This window comes from Carassius gibelio, chromosome B1 (genome assembly GCF_023724105.1).
Source record: "Carassius gibelio isolate Cgi1373 ecotype wild population from Czech Republic chromosome B1, carGib1.2-hapl.c, whole genome shotgun sequence".
Taxonomy (NCBI): domain Eukaryota; kingdom Metazoa; phylum Chordata; class Actinopteri; order Cypriniformes; family Cyprinidae; genus Carassius; species Carassius gibelio.
This window is the reverse complement of record NC_068396.1, coordinates 24,229,212-24,243,483: the sequence shown is the minus strand read 5'-3', so window position 1 is coordinate 24,243,483 and position 14,272 is coordinate 24,229,212. Positions and strand designations below refer to the sequence as shown.

The 14,272-nt window shown below is 37.9% G+C and overlaps 2 protein-coding genes across 13 annotated transcripts in view; one reads left to right on the top strand and one right to left on the bottom strand.

Moving 5' to 3' along the window:
* Positions 1-14,272, top strand: part of tmem134 (transmembrane protein 134) — a 790,957-nt gene that overhangs the window by 110,790 nt on the left and 665,895 nt on the right. The gene's annotated exons all lie outside the window — the stretch shown is intronic.
* Positions 1-14,272, bottom strand: part of tenm3 (teneurin transmembrane protein 3) — a 269,413-nt gene that overhangs the window by 61,567 nt on the left and 193,574 nt on the right. For all 6 annotated transcript variants that reach the window (XM_052545489.1, XM_052545491.1, XM_052545490.1 and 3 more), the window contains 6 exons: positions 13,732-13,937; positions 12,092-12,302; positions 8,816-8,917; positions 7,049-7,243; positions 4,510-4,710; positions 940-1,125 (listed from right to left, as the gene is read on the bottom strand). In XM_052545489.1, coding sequence (XP_052401449.1) covers positions 940-1,125; positions 4,510-4,710; positions 7,049-7,243; positions 8,816-8,917; positions 12,092-12,302; positions 13,732-13,937 — 1,101 coding nt within the window. The remainder of the gene's footprint in view (positions 1-939; positions 1,126-4,509; positions 4,711-7,048; positions 7,244-8,815; positions 8,918-12,091; positions 12,303-13,731; positions 13,938-14,272) is intronic.

The following is a 14,272-nucleotide window of genomic DNA, read 5'->3' as shown; positions in this document are numbered from 1 at the left end:
ACACGCTAACAACATGAACAGATTTAGTGACTGACAGTTAAGCAACTGCCCGGAAACATGTAGATTTTCAGTTTAAGTAGATACAAAAAGAGAAATTTGATATTATATACCAATATAGCATGACTTTCTTTGCTTTGAGATGTAACTAATAAAAAGAGTTTAGTGCTTGTGAGGAGACACTGCTGTCATTTAGAATAGTTGTTACCCTGTGAATGCCTGCATCAACGGCAATGAAAATGTCATTGCTTTGATAGCGAGCAAAGGTCAGGGGGAAAGTACAAAACAGAACAAACACTCGTAGTCCACTTCCTGTTGAGGTGGAAGAGACAAAGCAGGTGGAGGAAAGGCAGAAAGACAAAGGGAATATGCAATCAAAACAAGTTCAAAGCTGTGAGGTAAACCTTCATAAAAAATAGCAAATAGCTTCAATACAAAACCATCAAGTAATAATAAGAGTGAATACTGTGTACACATTATGCAAGTACACTATATAGCAAAAAAGTATTTAGACACCCAAACTCTTTCCATGTGTGCTTGTTGAGCATTTGATTTCAAAACCTTTGGCATAAAGTTTTAAACCCTAGTTCTTCAACTCATCTGAGATTCCTTTCCACTAGATGTTGCAATATGACTGTGGGATTTGCTCCCATTCACACACAAGAGAAATCAGCGAGGTCAGATGCTGATGTTAGGCAATGGGTGTTTCCAAATTCATCAAGGTCTAAAGTGAGGTTCAGATCTGGGATTCGAGCAGGCAAGTCGAGTTCTTCCACACCAGACTTAATCTTTTATTGAATTTACTTTATACACGGGAGCATGTTATGCTGGATCAGAAATTCACATGAATTAAGAATCCAAACTTGTTAAAAACAAGGGTATCCACATTCTATTGGCCATGTAGTGTGTTATTACTGACATACTGATGATTATGTGTCTTACCAACGGTGCAATGTTCTCCGGTCCAGCCCTGGTGACATTCGCATTTGCCGTCCTTGCAGGTGCCATGTTCAGTGCAGCGTGGGTGACAAGCTTTCAGATCGCATTCTGAACCTGTCCAGCCCTCTTCACAGCGACAGCTTCCTCCTATACACACACCGTGTGAGCCACAGTCCACTGCACACACCTCTGCAAACACAAACAAAGGTGAAAAAAATTAAAATCCCTTTTTGGTCTGGCCTGCAGCATAGCCAAGGACTATAAAAGGTCATGAGGTCTACAACACGGTAGCGCAAATCTTTTCTACCCAAAACAACAAGAGCAGAGGTTACATTCCTGAGAACAGTCATGTCTAAGATATTGACTTTAAGTGTGAAAAACTTATGACAGGAAATAGATAACTGCGGACCCCTGCTGTGTCAAGCAGCCTGTGTGGCAGAGAGGAGACTTTCTGCCCCACCTCAACTGACACCCTGTAACAGTGACATATCTCGACCTTGTCTGACCCACTGGAGTGTGTGCATGCCTCATGGAGACTTTGGCGGAGGGGTGCTGACTAAAGGTGTGTGATCGGGGGAGGGGAAATAGACATCAGAGTGTGCAGACACGGATGTGAATTGACACGCTGAACTTTCCACCCGGACCCAGAAGACAGGCCTCCCACATAGATTGAAGAAAACACATCAAGCCAAAATAAATCAATTTATACACACTCCACGGTCTGCCAAATATCAATATGGAGTGTGTTCGAATGGCTTTTGGTATCGAAGCTATCATGGAAGTGCTTTATTAGCATTTCTCTTTACAGGTTTGTAGCTTTTTTTTTTTTTTGGCATGTTTACAGAAAAAGATTCTCTATCGACAAAAGCTTCCAAAGAGAAATTGCATGTTTTTGTCAATAGAAGCTACTTTCGTGTTTGTCATACCTGGCCGTGAATGCAACTGGCAACAAAAGCAGATGAGGGAAAATTGGGTGCATTTTGAATGATATCCTGTGAAAAGTGTCTGATAGCGATTTGGAATCGGTTTATGAGTTTGTGTACGTGCGCGTGTAGACTTGTGTGGGTTTGGCAGAATAGTAGATGAAGACACACTGGCACAAAGCAAGCTGTAGTTTAACAGCCCACACACCATTCCACCAGAGCATCGCAGCCTGACACACCCTGTCATAGAAGAAACAAAGCACTAGAAAGACACTTCTTGATAAAGACAAATCATGGGATGGGGCATTGTTAAGCTTCCTCTCTGACTCTTTCTGCGGCGCTTCCTGACAAGGTGTGAAACCATGACATGACACTCAGCCAGAGTTGCTGAAAGTGTATTGAGACAAGGAAACAGAAGTGAAGAAATGAAGAGAGACTTTCCCAGCAGCCCTTGGGTCAGGTGAGTGCCAGTTTGTGGTTGGTTTCCCCGCTGCGTGCTGTTATTATGCCTCCTGCAGGTGGGCCGGAGTGATGCACCCCTTCGGGCGTGTGTGTGGGCGCCTGTGTGTTTTTTATCTTTCATCAGACAAAACTCTGCTGAAGTTCACCTCAGTTTCCTCAGAGCGGGAGCATGATTGAAAGAGAGAGACTGCATACAAGGAAAAAGTTCACACAGACAGATGGAGAGCAGCTGCTGGGAAGTGCTTCTGGAAAACTGACGGCTCGAGCCGTAAACCGGCAGCAACTGTACTATATCAATCTGGATTACTGTCTTTGCAGGAGTTGCTGCCAGAGTGTGCGGACCGAGTGCCTAATGGTGTCCCTGTTGCACATGGCGTCATGCACCTAATTTTTTGAGAGGCCATTCCTGGCTTATTTACTGTCCTAGGCAAGTCGTGATGTGAACTTTTTTTAACAAACTTAGTTCTTTATAGAATTACAAAAAGAGATAGTTTATTATATTCATTCTCAATGTGCTTTGTTAAATCTATAAAGTTGAATATTATAAATTTCATATTCAGTCCTTTAAAAGAAGTCAATGCATTAAGCATTATGAACTACCAATAAACAGTTTTACATCATGTATTAATTGTCTGTAAATGGATAAATACACAAGAGTTCATTGTTTATTTTTTTGTTCATTAAATACTTTTAGTTTAAACCTTTTTAATTAAAATGATAACTTAAAATGTTATTTTTTTTCATAACACATGAACCAAATGTTAAATTCTTTGTTCACTTATTTATAAATTCATTACGTTCAATTATACATTCATTTATGAAGTTAAACTGTTAAAAGATGTATCAGAGTATGCAAAAATGTTCAAAACTAACAGAAACTGTTAAGCAGTGTTATTCTATATTTGATTAGTCTCCATTGTATTAACAACAAGACCCTTACAGCAAAGTGTTACCCATACAATTTTTCAAAAAAAAAAAAAATAAAAAAAATAATTTGTTATGAACATAATAATAATAATAATAATACATTTAATTTGTAAGCGCTTTTCTAAGTACTCAAAGACACTTTACAGAAAATTGTAAAACAAATGTAGCAACATCGAAAAATTGTAAAGCAATTTACAATTGCATATAAAACATGCATATAAAAACATGCAATTTACAATTGCATATAAAACATGCATATAAAAACACGCAATTTACAATTGCATATAAAACATGCATATAAAAACATGTTTATATGCATGTTTTGTTCCAGCATTTTAATAGTAATGATAATACAAACTGAAATGTATAATTTGAATAAAAAAATATATTTTTGGCTCTGATTAAAATAAAAATCTGAGGGGGCACATGCATGAATAGCCGTGACACTTCTGTCGACACGTGCCCTCCTCTCGTCTTCCGTATTTAATTTCTCTCACCCTATCATTATCTGAGACAAAAGGGGCATTACTAATTTTATCAGCACTTTTGGGAATGTTGATCGATTTGATCAAAACCCATCCCCACGCAATAGGCGTTTATTACCATTTACCACAGTACTGCAGCCATCAATGTGACAGAGGGGGAGCATGCAGGCCTCATTTATTAGCGCTGCACTAATTAAAGATGTAAGGCTAATTAATGAAAGGGAGGGGGGTGATAGTTTACAAAGACATCCGGTAGTTCTTCCTCAGTCAAAATGGGACGGAAAAGAAAAGAAGTGAGAGAAAATGCAAGAGTGAGTGAGAGATCGCTATGTGGGGCTCTTGGGTGAAATAGTATTTTCATTAGACACAGATTGCTGCTGGGAAAATAGCATTGTATAACTAAAAGGCCGACCATGGGTGAGTCCTTAAACAGCAGGAGTCCAATACTGCTCTTATTACAGAGATCAGTATCGTCACTCACACAAACACAAGATGTGCACACGCATCCCACACTAGCTGCGGCTGAGCTTTTGATGGACTGAGAGATATTTCATAATGATAGTGTATTTAAGGTTGACTCAAATGCGCCTTTGAGAAGGTCTGCTGACAGATTAAACAGAGAGGAGGACAGAAAGTAAAAGAAGAAATAACAGCCTGTTAATGCCCTTAACAACTATAAGCAGCTATTCAGTGCATAAAACAAAGCATGATTAAAAATAATAAAGTGGGAAGAACGTCATATTAAAGAGGTGAGTGCAGAAGTGTAAGAAAGATACCGATGGAGCAGTCAGGTCCAGTCCAGTTGGTGTCACAGGTGCAGGTGCCGCTCTCCGTCTGGTAGGTTCCGTGTCCCGAGCACTGGTCTGGACACATAGTCTTCAGGATCTCGCAGTTGTTGCCGCCCCATCCTGGATTGCAGTGGCACTCTCCGTGAATACACACTCCATGGGATGAACAGGAGGGGTCCAGGCAGTCAACTGTGTGTGTTTGGGGGAAAATAAAAACACTCTTAGTAAGCAGGTTAGCAAAACCATGCATAATAAAGTAGTATAACCTTGAAATGTGCAATTCTGAACCTACTGTATGTTGTATGCATTATGTTTTAATTATTTTGCATAAAGACTTCATTGCTAAAAACAAAAATAGACTTTGAAATAATATTTAGAGGAGCCTTTTCAGGTCATTTTGTATGAAGGGTAACACTATGCATTAATGGATTTCTGCTGCATTAAAGTCTAAGAAGACTCCTAGTTTAAATTATTTTTACTACTTAATACTAATGTTTAACATGCTTATAAAATGTTAATAGTTTTATTAAAAGGTAAGTAAATGGTACTTGGTAAAATAAATATCAAAATACTTTAATACTTGATAGTTTTTTTAATAATAGAAAAAACAAACAGCATTAAATAAACATAACATTAACACAATATTTTGTTTGTTGTATCCATATCTATTCTAATATTGCATAATGTTGCTTCTAGACAGAATTTAAGCAACTACTCATAACATATAAATAATTTATACCATTCTAAATGTTTTTATTTTATTGTTTTGTTTAAGCTCTAACAAATGTGAAGAAAAAAAAACTTAAAATGACTGACAGGATGTACTGAACTTCTGTTCTTCTCTTCATTATTATCAATTGTATTGCCTTCTGCATATATTCATTTGTGGCGTTTGCAAAGAAAATGAAACAGGTTTGTTAACCTGAGGGAATGTTTCACAATAGAAGGTTAATGTGAAAATGATTTGGTGTTTTTACAATAATATATATATATATATATATATATATATATATATATATATATATTTACATTCTCTCACCTAAATAGAACCCATCATTTGGTAAATGTCAAAGTGTGCATAGCATAAGGTTCACATTACATGGCTCTCAAAATCCCACTGTTCCAGTGCACACACATTATAAGCAGATTCAGTCAGTCCATGTAGCAAAACATGATCTATGTGCTGCTCAATGTGCTCTCAAAGAATGTGCAAGAGATCTTTTATTCTCTTTGGGAGAAGTCCATAGCTACAGATGGGAAAGCAGTTTTTAGGGGACTGAGGAGCAAGCGGGGCTGAATTTGTGAAGTGGGAAACATTCCTTTTCAAAAGCCATGAGGGGCTACTGTGCAGGTGTGTTTGTGTGTGCATTTATGTTTAATAACCCCTGGGAGAAGGCTGCAGTTCAGTAACCCTTAATTCCTCTGATTGTGCGGTAGCTGATGGGGCTTAATCATCCCATTGATTGACAAAAGGCCAATTCATGACCAGAAAATAAAGTTCCCTCCATAAATCGCATTAGCTGGTCTCTCTCCGAGTATAGAGATGTATGTGTTTTGTTGCTCGTGCCAAATCATTACAATCGAGCTGCAGGAATGGAATCTTTCTGGCTTACAGGAAAAAAATAAAACAAACAGCGCACCACGTGCTCTACATGCTGCGTGCCGAGTCACGGTAACATAAACACTATGCACAAAGCTAATTTTCTTAATTAAGAAAAATCTATTGTAATCTAGCATTTTTCCCACTCACACGAGGCTGATGGGTAAGGGACCTGCACATCAGCGGGGACATCAATGTACAGTAATTATTTGTTCTGTGAAGTGGAGAATGGCAATTGTTTCTGCAATATTGAACTATTAACTCATGGGTAATGATTATTGCAGGGACAGTAAATTATCAAAGAAGGTCACAGGCAGAAGAGTCCCTTTGATAGCTACAGACAAGGCGTTAGGCTCCTCATTAAGCAAAGTGATGCTGAAAGGCAATATGAACTGGACAGATTTTTCTCTCTCAAACACTCAAACAAACCCTTCTCTCTCACACATGCTTTCTTTCTCTCTTTTTATCAGGTCTGGTGAAAAGCTTGTCTGTGTCCGCAGAGACAGAGCTTTCAAACACTTCTTGAGGAAGAAAAAAAATCAATCCCCCTCAAACCAATGGGTAATCAGCGATCGCGTTGATAACACATTATCTTGCACATCTTTGATGGTGTAATGCAGTGGGTTTTAATGGCAAGAACACTGGAAATAGCAGTGTTGGATAAATGCTTCCATTAGGGCTTCTGATGGGTCTCTTATGAGCTGAGACTTGAGATGCTGGAGATGTCTGTGAGGAGGGAAACAGCTCCGAACTCTGCATGACAACAAAACTGTTTTCTAACATCAGACCACTGAATGGAGGGTTTGCTGTAAAATCATGGTTTCTTGAGATACATAAGAAATAACAATCCATTTCTGACTGAGATTCTGAAATAAAAAAAAATAGTTTGCTAGACAAAATCACTGGGGTTTGATTTGTAGCCCTGACCTTCTTCACAGTTGTCTCCTTTGTAGCCTGTGTTGCAGTTGCAGGTGCCCATAATGCAGATTCCGTGTCCGCTGCAGTGAATATCGATGCACTGGTTGCTAGGAACATCACACTCTGTCCCCTTCCAGCCGCTGTAACAAAGACAGCGCCCCCTGGAGTACTGCCCATTGCCACTGCACAGCACTGGACAAGCGGCTTTGAAAAGAAAGACAAAAAGCAATTGGGAAAATTAGATAAAAGATGAAAGTAGTTCATGAGATTCATATCATTCAACATGTGAAGTTTTCTTTATGTATCTTCTACTGTGTTAGCCCTAAACCAGACAGACACACTAGCCACATTTCAATTACGCTTCAAGAAACTGTGCAAATTAAAATTGTGAATTGAAAATACGTTTTAGAAAACATGGCTCTCTGCGTACTTCAAATATGTCTCTTTCAGTGTTTGGAATAACGTCGTTTAAAAGAACGGCGTTAGGTAACGACAATATTTTTTCAGTAACGGGGTAATCTAACAAATTACTTTTCCCGTCGTTACAACGCCATTACCATTACTGAAAGTTAAATGCGGTGCGTTACTATGCATTGATTTACTAAACTATGCAATCCGAACGCACCCCTGGCTCACACACAGTGAGTGTGGAGGTGGGTTAAAAACGAGATAAGCGATTATGATTGGCTAAGGCGGAGTCATGTGTTTCATGGTAGCCAATCAGAGCCAGTGTTTTTACACACATGCCAGCATAAGCGCCACACACATAAACACACACACATAAACACACACGCAACAGCTACACAGAGATTCGCAGCAGCAGCAGAAATGGCGAGTCAGGAGCAATCCGATGAAAAGTTGGCATTTTCAAGGTGGAGATATAGGCACTACTTCAAATTCATTGTGGTCAAAGGCAAGAACGTGCATGTAATGTGTAGCCTACATGTAATTTGTTACACACGCATCTACAAAGCTAGTGGCCCAAAACACTTTTCTTACAAAGATAATACTTGAAGTGCAGGATAGAACTCTTGCTGTCTTTTGACGTGCAATAAATATCGAAAGTTATGTACGAACACCTGTCTGTTCTACTCATTTCAACTGACTTGTGGAAACTAAAATTAAAATTATTAACTTTTTTTTTTTTTTTACAGTAACGCAAATAGTTACTTTCCCTGGTAGCGAGTTACTTTTATTATAGAATAATTCAGTTACTAACTCAGTTACTTTTTGGAACAAGTAGTGAGTAACTATAACTAATTACTAATTACTTTTTTAAAGTAACGTTCCCTACAGTGGTCTCTTTTGATTAAAAATAATGGCTAATGCAGTGGCTGCGATAAACGTAAACCTACCAACATCTGCCACCATGACTTATCGCAAGAGGAAAAAAATATGTTTTAGTCACATAACATCAATTAAAGGAAACACTGTCAATTCACAATAGGTTGTTTATCAACATTTATAAAAAAGGTTTGCATAAATCTGTAATGGAAACCCGGCTACTAACAAAAGCAAGCAAACAGATAATGAGAAAAAAGAAAAGAAAAATACCACCACCAAATAAATAAAGTAAATACAATAAAAACACCATGGAAATAAAACTAATTGTTGCTTCCTCCTGGTAATAAGAAGCTGTTCAGGCTTGGGAACCAAAAGCATACTAGCCGGCTGTATTTGCTCAAATGACAATCTGAAACCAATTATGAATAGCGACATTGGTTGTTTATTTCTCTTGAGAGTCGCGTGTTTGCGCACCTGAGTTTGAGAGCATACCTCGTGAGCAATCAGGCCCAAGGAACCCTGGGAAACAATGGCATGTTCCCGAGCGACAGTCTCCGTTACCATGGCAATTGTGTGGACACTCAGTGAGGGTATCTGGGGGGAAGAATGAAAGTGTGTGAGAGAAAGCCACAGAAAGCAAGGAGGCGAGAGAGGAAAGGAAAGTGAGAAAAGCACTAATTGAGGAGACAGTCTGTGGAAATTAGCAGACATTCAGACCCCCCATCTTTAATTAAAGGAGTGCCAGATGCGTAATTAACAAAAACCTGCATCTAAGCTTACTCTGCCTTAATGAACCAATCACAGCATTATTACAACCAATTAGCAGCCAGACGCTCTGCTCTCTTTAAACTGCTGGATGGCCATTAAAACACACATACACATACGTTTGTTTGTTTCTTGTTATAGTTGGGACTTTCCACTGAATTTTGTTTTTATAGTAAAATAATGATTGAACCCTAGTCAATGAACCCTAAATATAAATCTCATAGAAACCTTTCAGATTTTTTCAAGTTCGTAAAGTTATTTAGTGTGTTTAATAAGCCTCAAGGCAAACACAGCTGGACCCACAATGTAAACAAAATTTGACATCTATATAATAAAAAACACACAAAGAGCTGTATTAAAACAGAAGGTGAAAAACATTTAACGCTAATATGCTAATCCTTAGTATACAGTAGTACATGTTGCATTGACAGCAGTACATTATGGCAATATTGTTAATGTTCAGTAACGTACATTTTTATTTCTTCAACAAGCTCTAAACAAGGCTCTCTCTCTCTGTGCCACTAAAGCTGAATGCTGCAACATAATGCCAACAGGCGTCACTCAAAATTCATTACATAAATATTAAACAGCTAATTTTACTACATAACTAAATAAGACATGGGACAGGTCATAGTACATGTGTAACATTATATCGATAATGTTGCTAAGGGTGATGCCCGTGATATACAGAACCATCGGGTCAATAAAATACAGCTGTTGACCAATCAGAATCAAGGACTGGAAATAACAGTTTTAAAAAATATTATATATTGTATAATATAAGTATACGTAAACTAATATTTATAATTATTTATGTTTAATTTAATTAACAGTAATAATGTCAAACTTAGTAAATTTTAACATTATTATTATTATTATTATTATAAACTATTTTCCCCCAAACTTTTCTGTGGAACCCCTTTTGTATCCCCTTTGGCCCACAGAAACCAATTTGTCTTGAACACAGAAATGCAGACCAGCAGAGTTATATAAACTGCGAAAGCCACCCAGGGACATTGGGTGATTATACAAGCACTCTAGGAACACTGCTCAACCAATCAGATCTGAGAACTGGAAGTAGCTGTTTTCATGATATCATTTAAGCATATTACTGAACGCACAACTGTTATGTAGTCAATCACAGATTTAATCCACACTGCTAGCACACACTTTTTGATTCTCTCGTGTGTGTTGCCAAGGTGACATCAATGATTGTGACATCACCTGTCGATACTTTCATTAAAAGAAGCAGCTCATTGGTGTCTAAGTCAATTCTGACAAGGTAATGAACTGCACTGGTTTCTTGTCACCAGCCCGCTGTTGTGACACCACTGAAGCGTTTAGCAGAGCAGCTCTCAGACATCGCCAGTGCAGGACCATATTACCTCGCTACAGAGATATAATCAATTTTCATTTTCAAAAGGTTAACTTTTTACTCATCGAAGCATAATCAACCCATTTTTTTAAAAGAGGGCGCTGGCTGCAGTCCTTACTGATAATTTTTCATGTTCCAGTCTTTATGACCGAATTTGAAAGGAAATTACTCTTGCTGAGGCCTATTTTTATGAGTTCATGATGGAGGTGAGAAAAAGGGGAAAGGGAAGGTGAGAAAAGATGGAAAAAGGAGAGAGAGTTGGAGAGAGTAAAGGTCCTGCAGTTCACTGTGCAACACTTTGAATCAGCTGCTGCCCACTAGCCACTTAAAACATAGATCGATACGGCTCTAACCATCATTATACACACTCATCTGTGACCAGATAGGCTCACACTCTTCATCTCTCTCCGCTCATACAAATACTCACACAGAGACTAAAAATTATAATATGCATTAGCATTCAAAGGATTTTTTTCGTATGTATTTGAAAGAAGTCCTTTATGCTCCCCAAGGCTGCATCTGTTTGATTAGAAAAAGTAAAAAAGTAATACTATGAAATGTTGTTACTATTAAAATAACTTTTTCTATTTGAATATATTTTAAAATGTAATTTATGCCTGTTATGGTTAAGCTGAATGTCACTCGATCCTTCAGAAATCATTCTAATTTGCTAAATCAGTGCTCAGTTGTCAGTTATTCTGGCGTTCAGTTATTAATAATAGTTATTTTGTTGTAATAAATAATAAAATAATATGAAATGTAATAATAATAAAAAAATAATAATAATTAATGTTTCCTTCCTTCTTTACCCAAAAATGTTCGTAGTATATATTTGGTAGCACTTTATTTTACAGTCCTGTCCCTCATGTACATACGATGTACTTCTTATAGTAATTACAATAACTATGTAATAACTAGGTAATAACCCTGAATCTACCACTAAACCTAACCCCTACCCCATGTGTTACCTTGAATTACCAGAACTTTCTTAGATAAATACACTGTAAGTACACTATGAGTAAATGTAAGTACACATATTGTAAAATAAAGTGCAACCGTATAATTTACACTGCATTTTCATATAAATAATAGGTAACACTTTAGAATAGGTAACACCTATGAGTTGCTTATTAGCATGCATATTACTAGAATATTAGCCATGTATAAGTGCTAATCAAGAACATATTGATGCCTAATTCTACTTGACCTTATTCTACATCCCTAATCGTAACCAATACCTAAACCTAACAACTACCTTACTAACTATTAATAATCAGCAAATTAAGAATTTATTGAGAGAAATGTTGTAGTTAATAATTAACAAGTGTTACCTATTCTAAAGTGTTACCAAATAATATTATCAACACATCAAATTCAATGGAGTTTTATATATATTTCAGAATGTCTGACAACAGCATTCAAGTGACAATAACTCTCTTTTTGAAGTTTGTGTAAAACCTGATGATCATGTGATCCATAATAATTTGAGAATGCTCCAAGAGCATCTTGAGTGGGAGCAAGTTAACATGGTCTATGTCACAAAAAACCCTTATTTATTTTGTCATGATGTATATAATAATAATAATAAATGCATATAACAACATTATATAAGTATAGTCATCATTTACCTATGATGATGGTGTTGTAGGAGACCTGTTCAGTGTTTTTGCCATCATTGTAGAAGGCGAGGTGCCAGGTGCCTGAATCCAGGTATCGGATGAACTCTGCCTCATGAACGTTAACCGCCCGAGACTTTCTGCCTGCTCCTTCCACCTCCACCAGTCCACGCTTCTCTTTAGCTATCAAACGACTGCCATCCAACAGCTCCACAAAGTCATACTGTACACACACACACACACACACACACACACAACAAATCAAATCCCAGTTTAATCACAGACAGATCAGAGCATAGTGCAGTACCAGTAAAAATTCCATGCAGCTCCGCATGTCTGGAGTCTGATGTGTTATACAATACAATGTCAAAGAATTGTTTTTGAAGAGCATGCGGCTCTATTACATATGAAATGCAAGAGATTGATGCTTGTGAATATATTGCAAGCAAAGTAATGAATAAGTTTGGAATCAAGAGGGTGCTTACACACTGGAATCCTCTTTGTGAGTGATTTGGATGATTTTTTAAAAAGATGCTCTACATTTCATCTTTTTCTTTTTTTTTCAGAGCTTTGACAAGCTGCTCCCAAAGAGCGAGTTTGAATCAAGGCCTCTGGTGAGTGCATTAAAAAAGATATCTGTTTCCTAAGCGACCCATTGCAGAACAACATAAGAGAGTAAAGGGAAGAATAAGTGAGCAAGAAATTACAAGACACCTGACAAAACGAGAAGACGTTTCGATCAGTGGGGAAACAGATGTCTCCACGCCTGTCTGTCAATAGAACTTCAACCTATCCTTTATTCAGCCTTTAAGAAACATATTGATTCATGTGTGGCAATTAAAGCACTGGGTCAGGGCTATCGACTCTTATTGTGGAGGCCTCCGCTGCCAATTACCTCTATTAAGCATTTATGGGTTTTGTGATGTACCCTTGAAGAAGCCGAGGCTCTGATGTTGCTTGGCAAAAAGAAAGAAACAGGACAAGGAGAAATAATTGGTTTGCTTGCAAAGGCCAAATGCAGTTTTTAGTCAAAGCAGGCAAAACATGTATAGAAGTATAAATCACTTCAAGTTTGAATTAGACAGATGCCGCAGATGGCAATTGGATGGGGATTGTCGGGCTCTACTTTGAAGGTCAGGTTTGGAAGTGCGACAAAAGTGACAGTCTTTTGAGGAAAGTTTGCTGTCTGCCATTTGTAGCAGATCTGTGAGCCTCATCTAAAAGGACGAGAGTAATTGGAACAGTGGGTGTTATGGTATTTCTTACTTCTGGTTACACCGAGAACTATGACTGTAATTATAACATGGAAATTATGAGAATTACCAATGTGCAAAACAGCATCCTACAAAAGATTGCAGAGGTTCTTTTTAGTTTAGCGTTATCGGCATTGGAATAAGATGCAATGGTGCCATTTTGCACCCACAGAGATACATAAACCTATCCAAACCCCTCAAACCCCTGGAGGTCAGGGAAAATAAGGCAGGAGAAAATGGAATTTTCTTGAAAATGTTGAATGACGATTTTAACTAATGCAACAGGCATTACATATCATGATTTGCTAAGCATGTTAGAATGTAAAGTGTTTTGAATGCTTGTGGAAGTAAATGTAGGAAATTCCTTTCAAGAACAGCAACAAAAAACGTCTTTTATACCTGAGTGTGAGTGGGAGGCAGGCCTTTCCGGCCATAGACCCCCACCAGGGCGCCTCGCTGGACGGAGATGTTGAACTTGAGGGACTGCGGCTGGTCAATGAAGAGCTGAGAGCGCCAAAAAGTTCCTGGAGGGACGTCCTGTACTGCTCTACGGCCCACATCCACCTCACCTGTGTCTATGGTGTTATTCTCTTGAAAGTAAACTCCTAGAGAGAGAGATACAGGAAGATGACATTTGTGAGAGACAGATACACCATTTTTATGCTAATAACCTACTGGTAGAGACTAGAAGCTATTCATTTTCAGCAGTGATACAGTGATTTGTCCTTGTGAGATACTATGGTTGATTGTATGCAAGATGGAAAACAAGCTAACCGTAACTGTGAGCAATTTCTCTGTTCTATATGATCTGCCTCTACACATAGACAGAGACATAATTAAAAAGATATGTGTGGAAAACCACATTGAACCATGATATTTTTGGCATTGCAAGGAAGCTTGATTCATGCATTGACAATCATTCATCTTGTTCATCATGAAT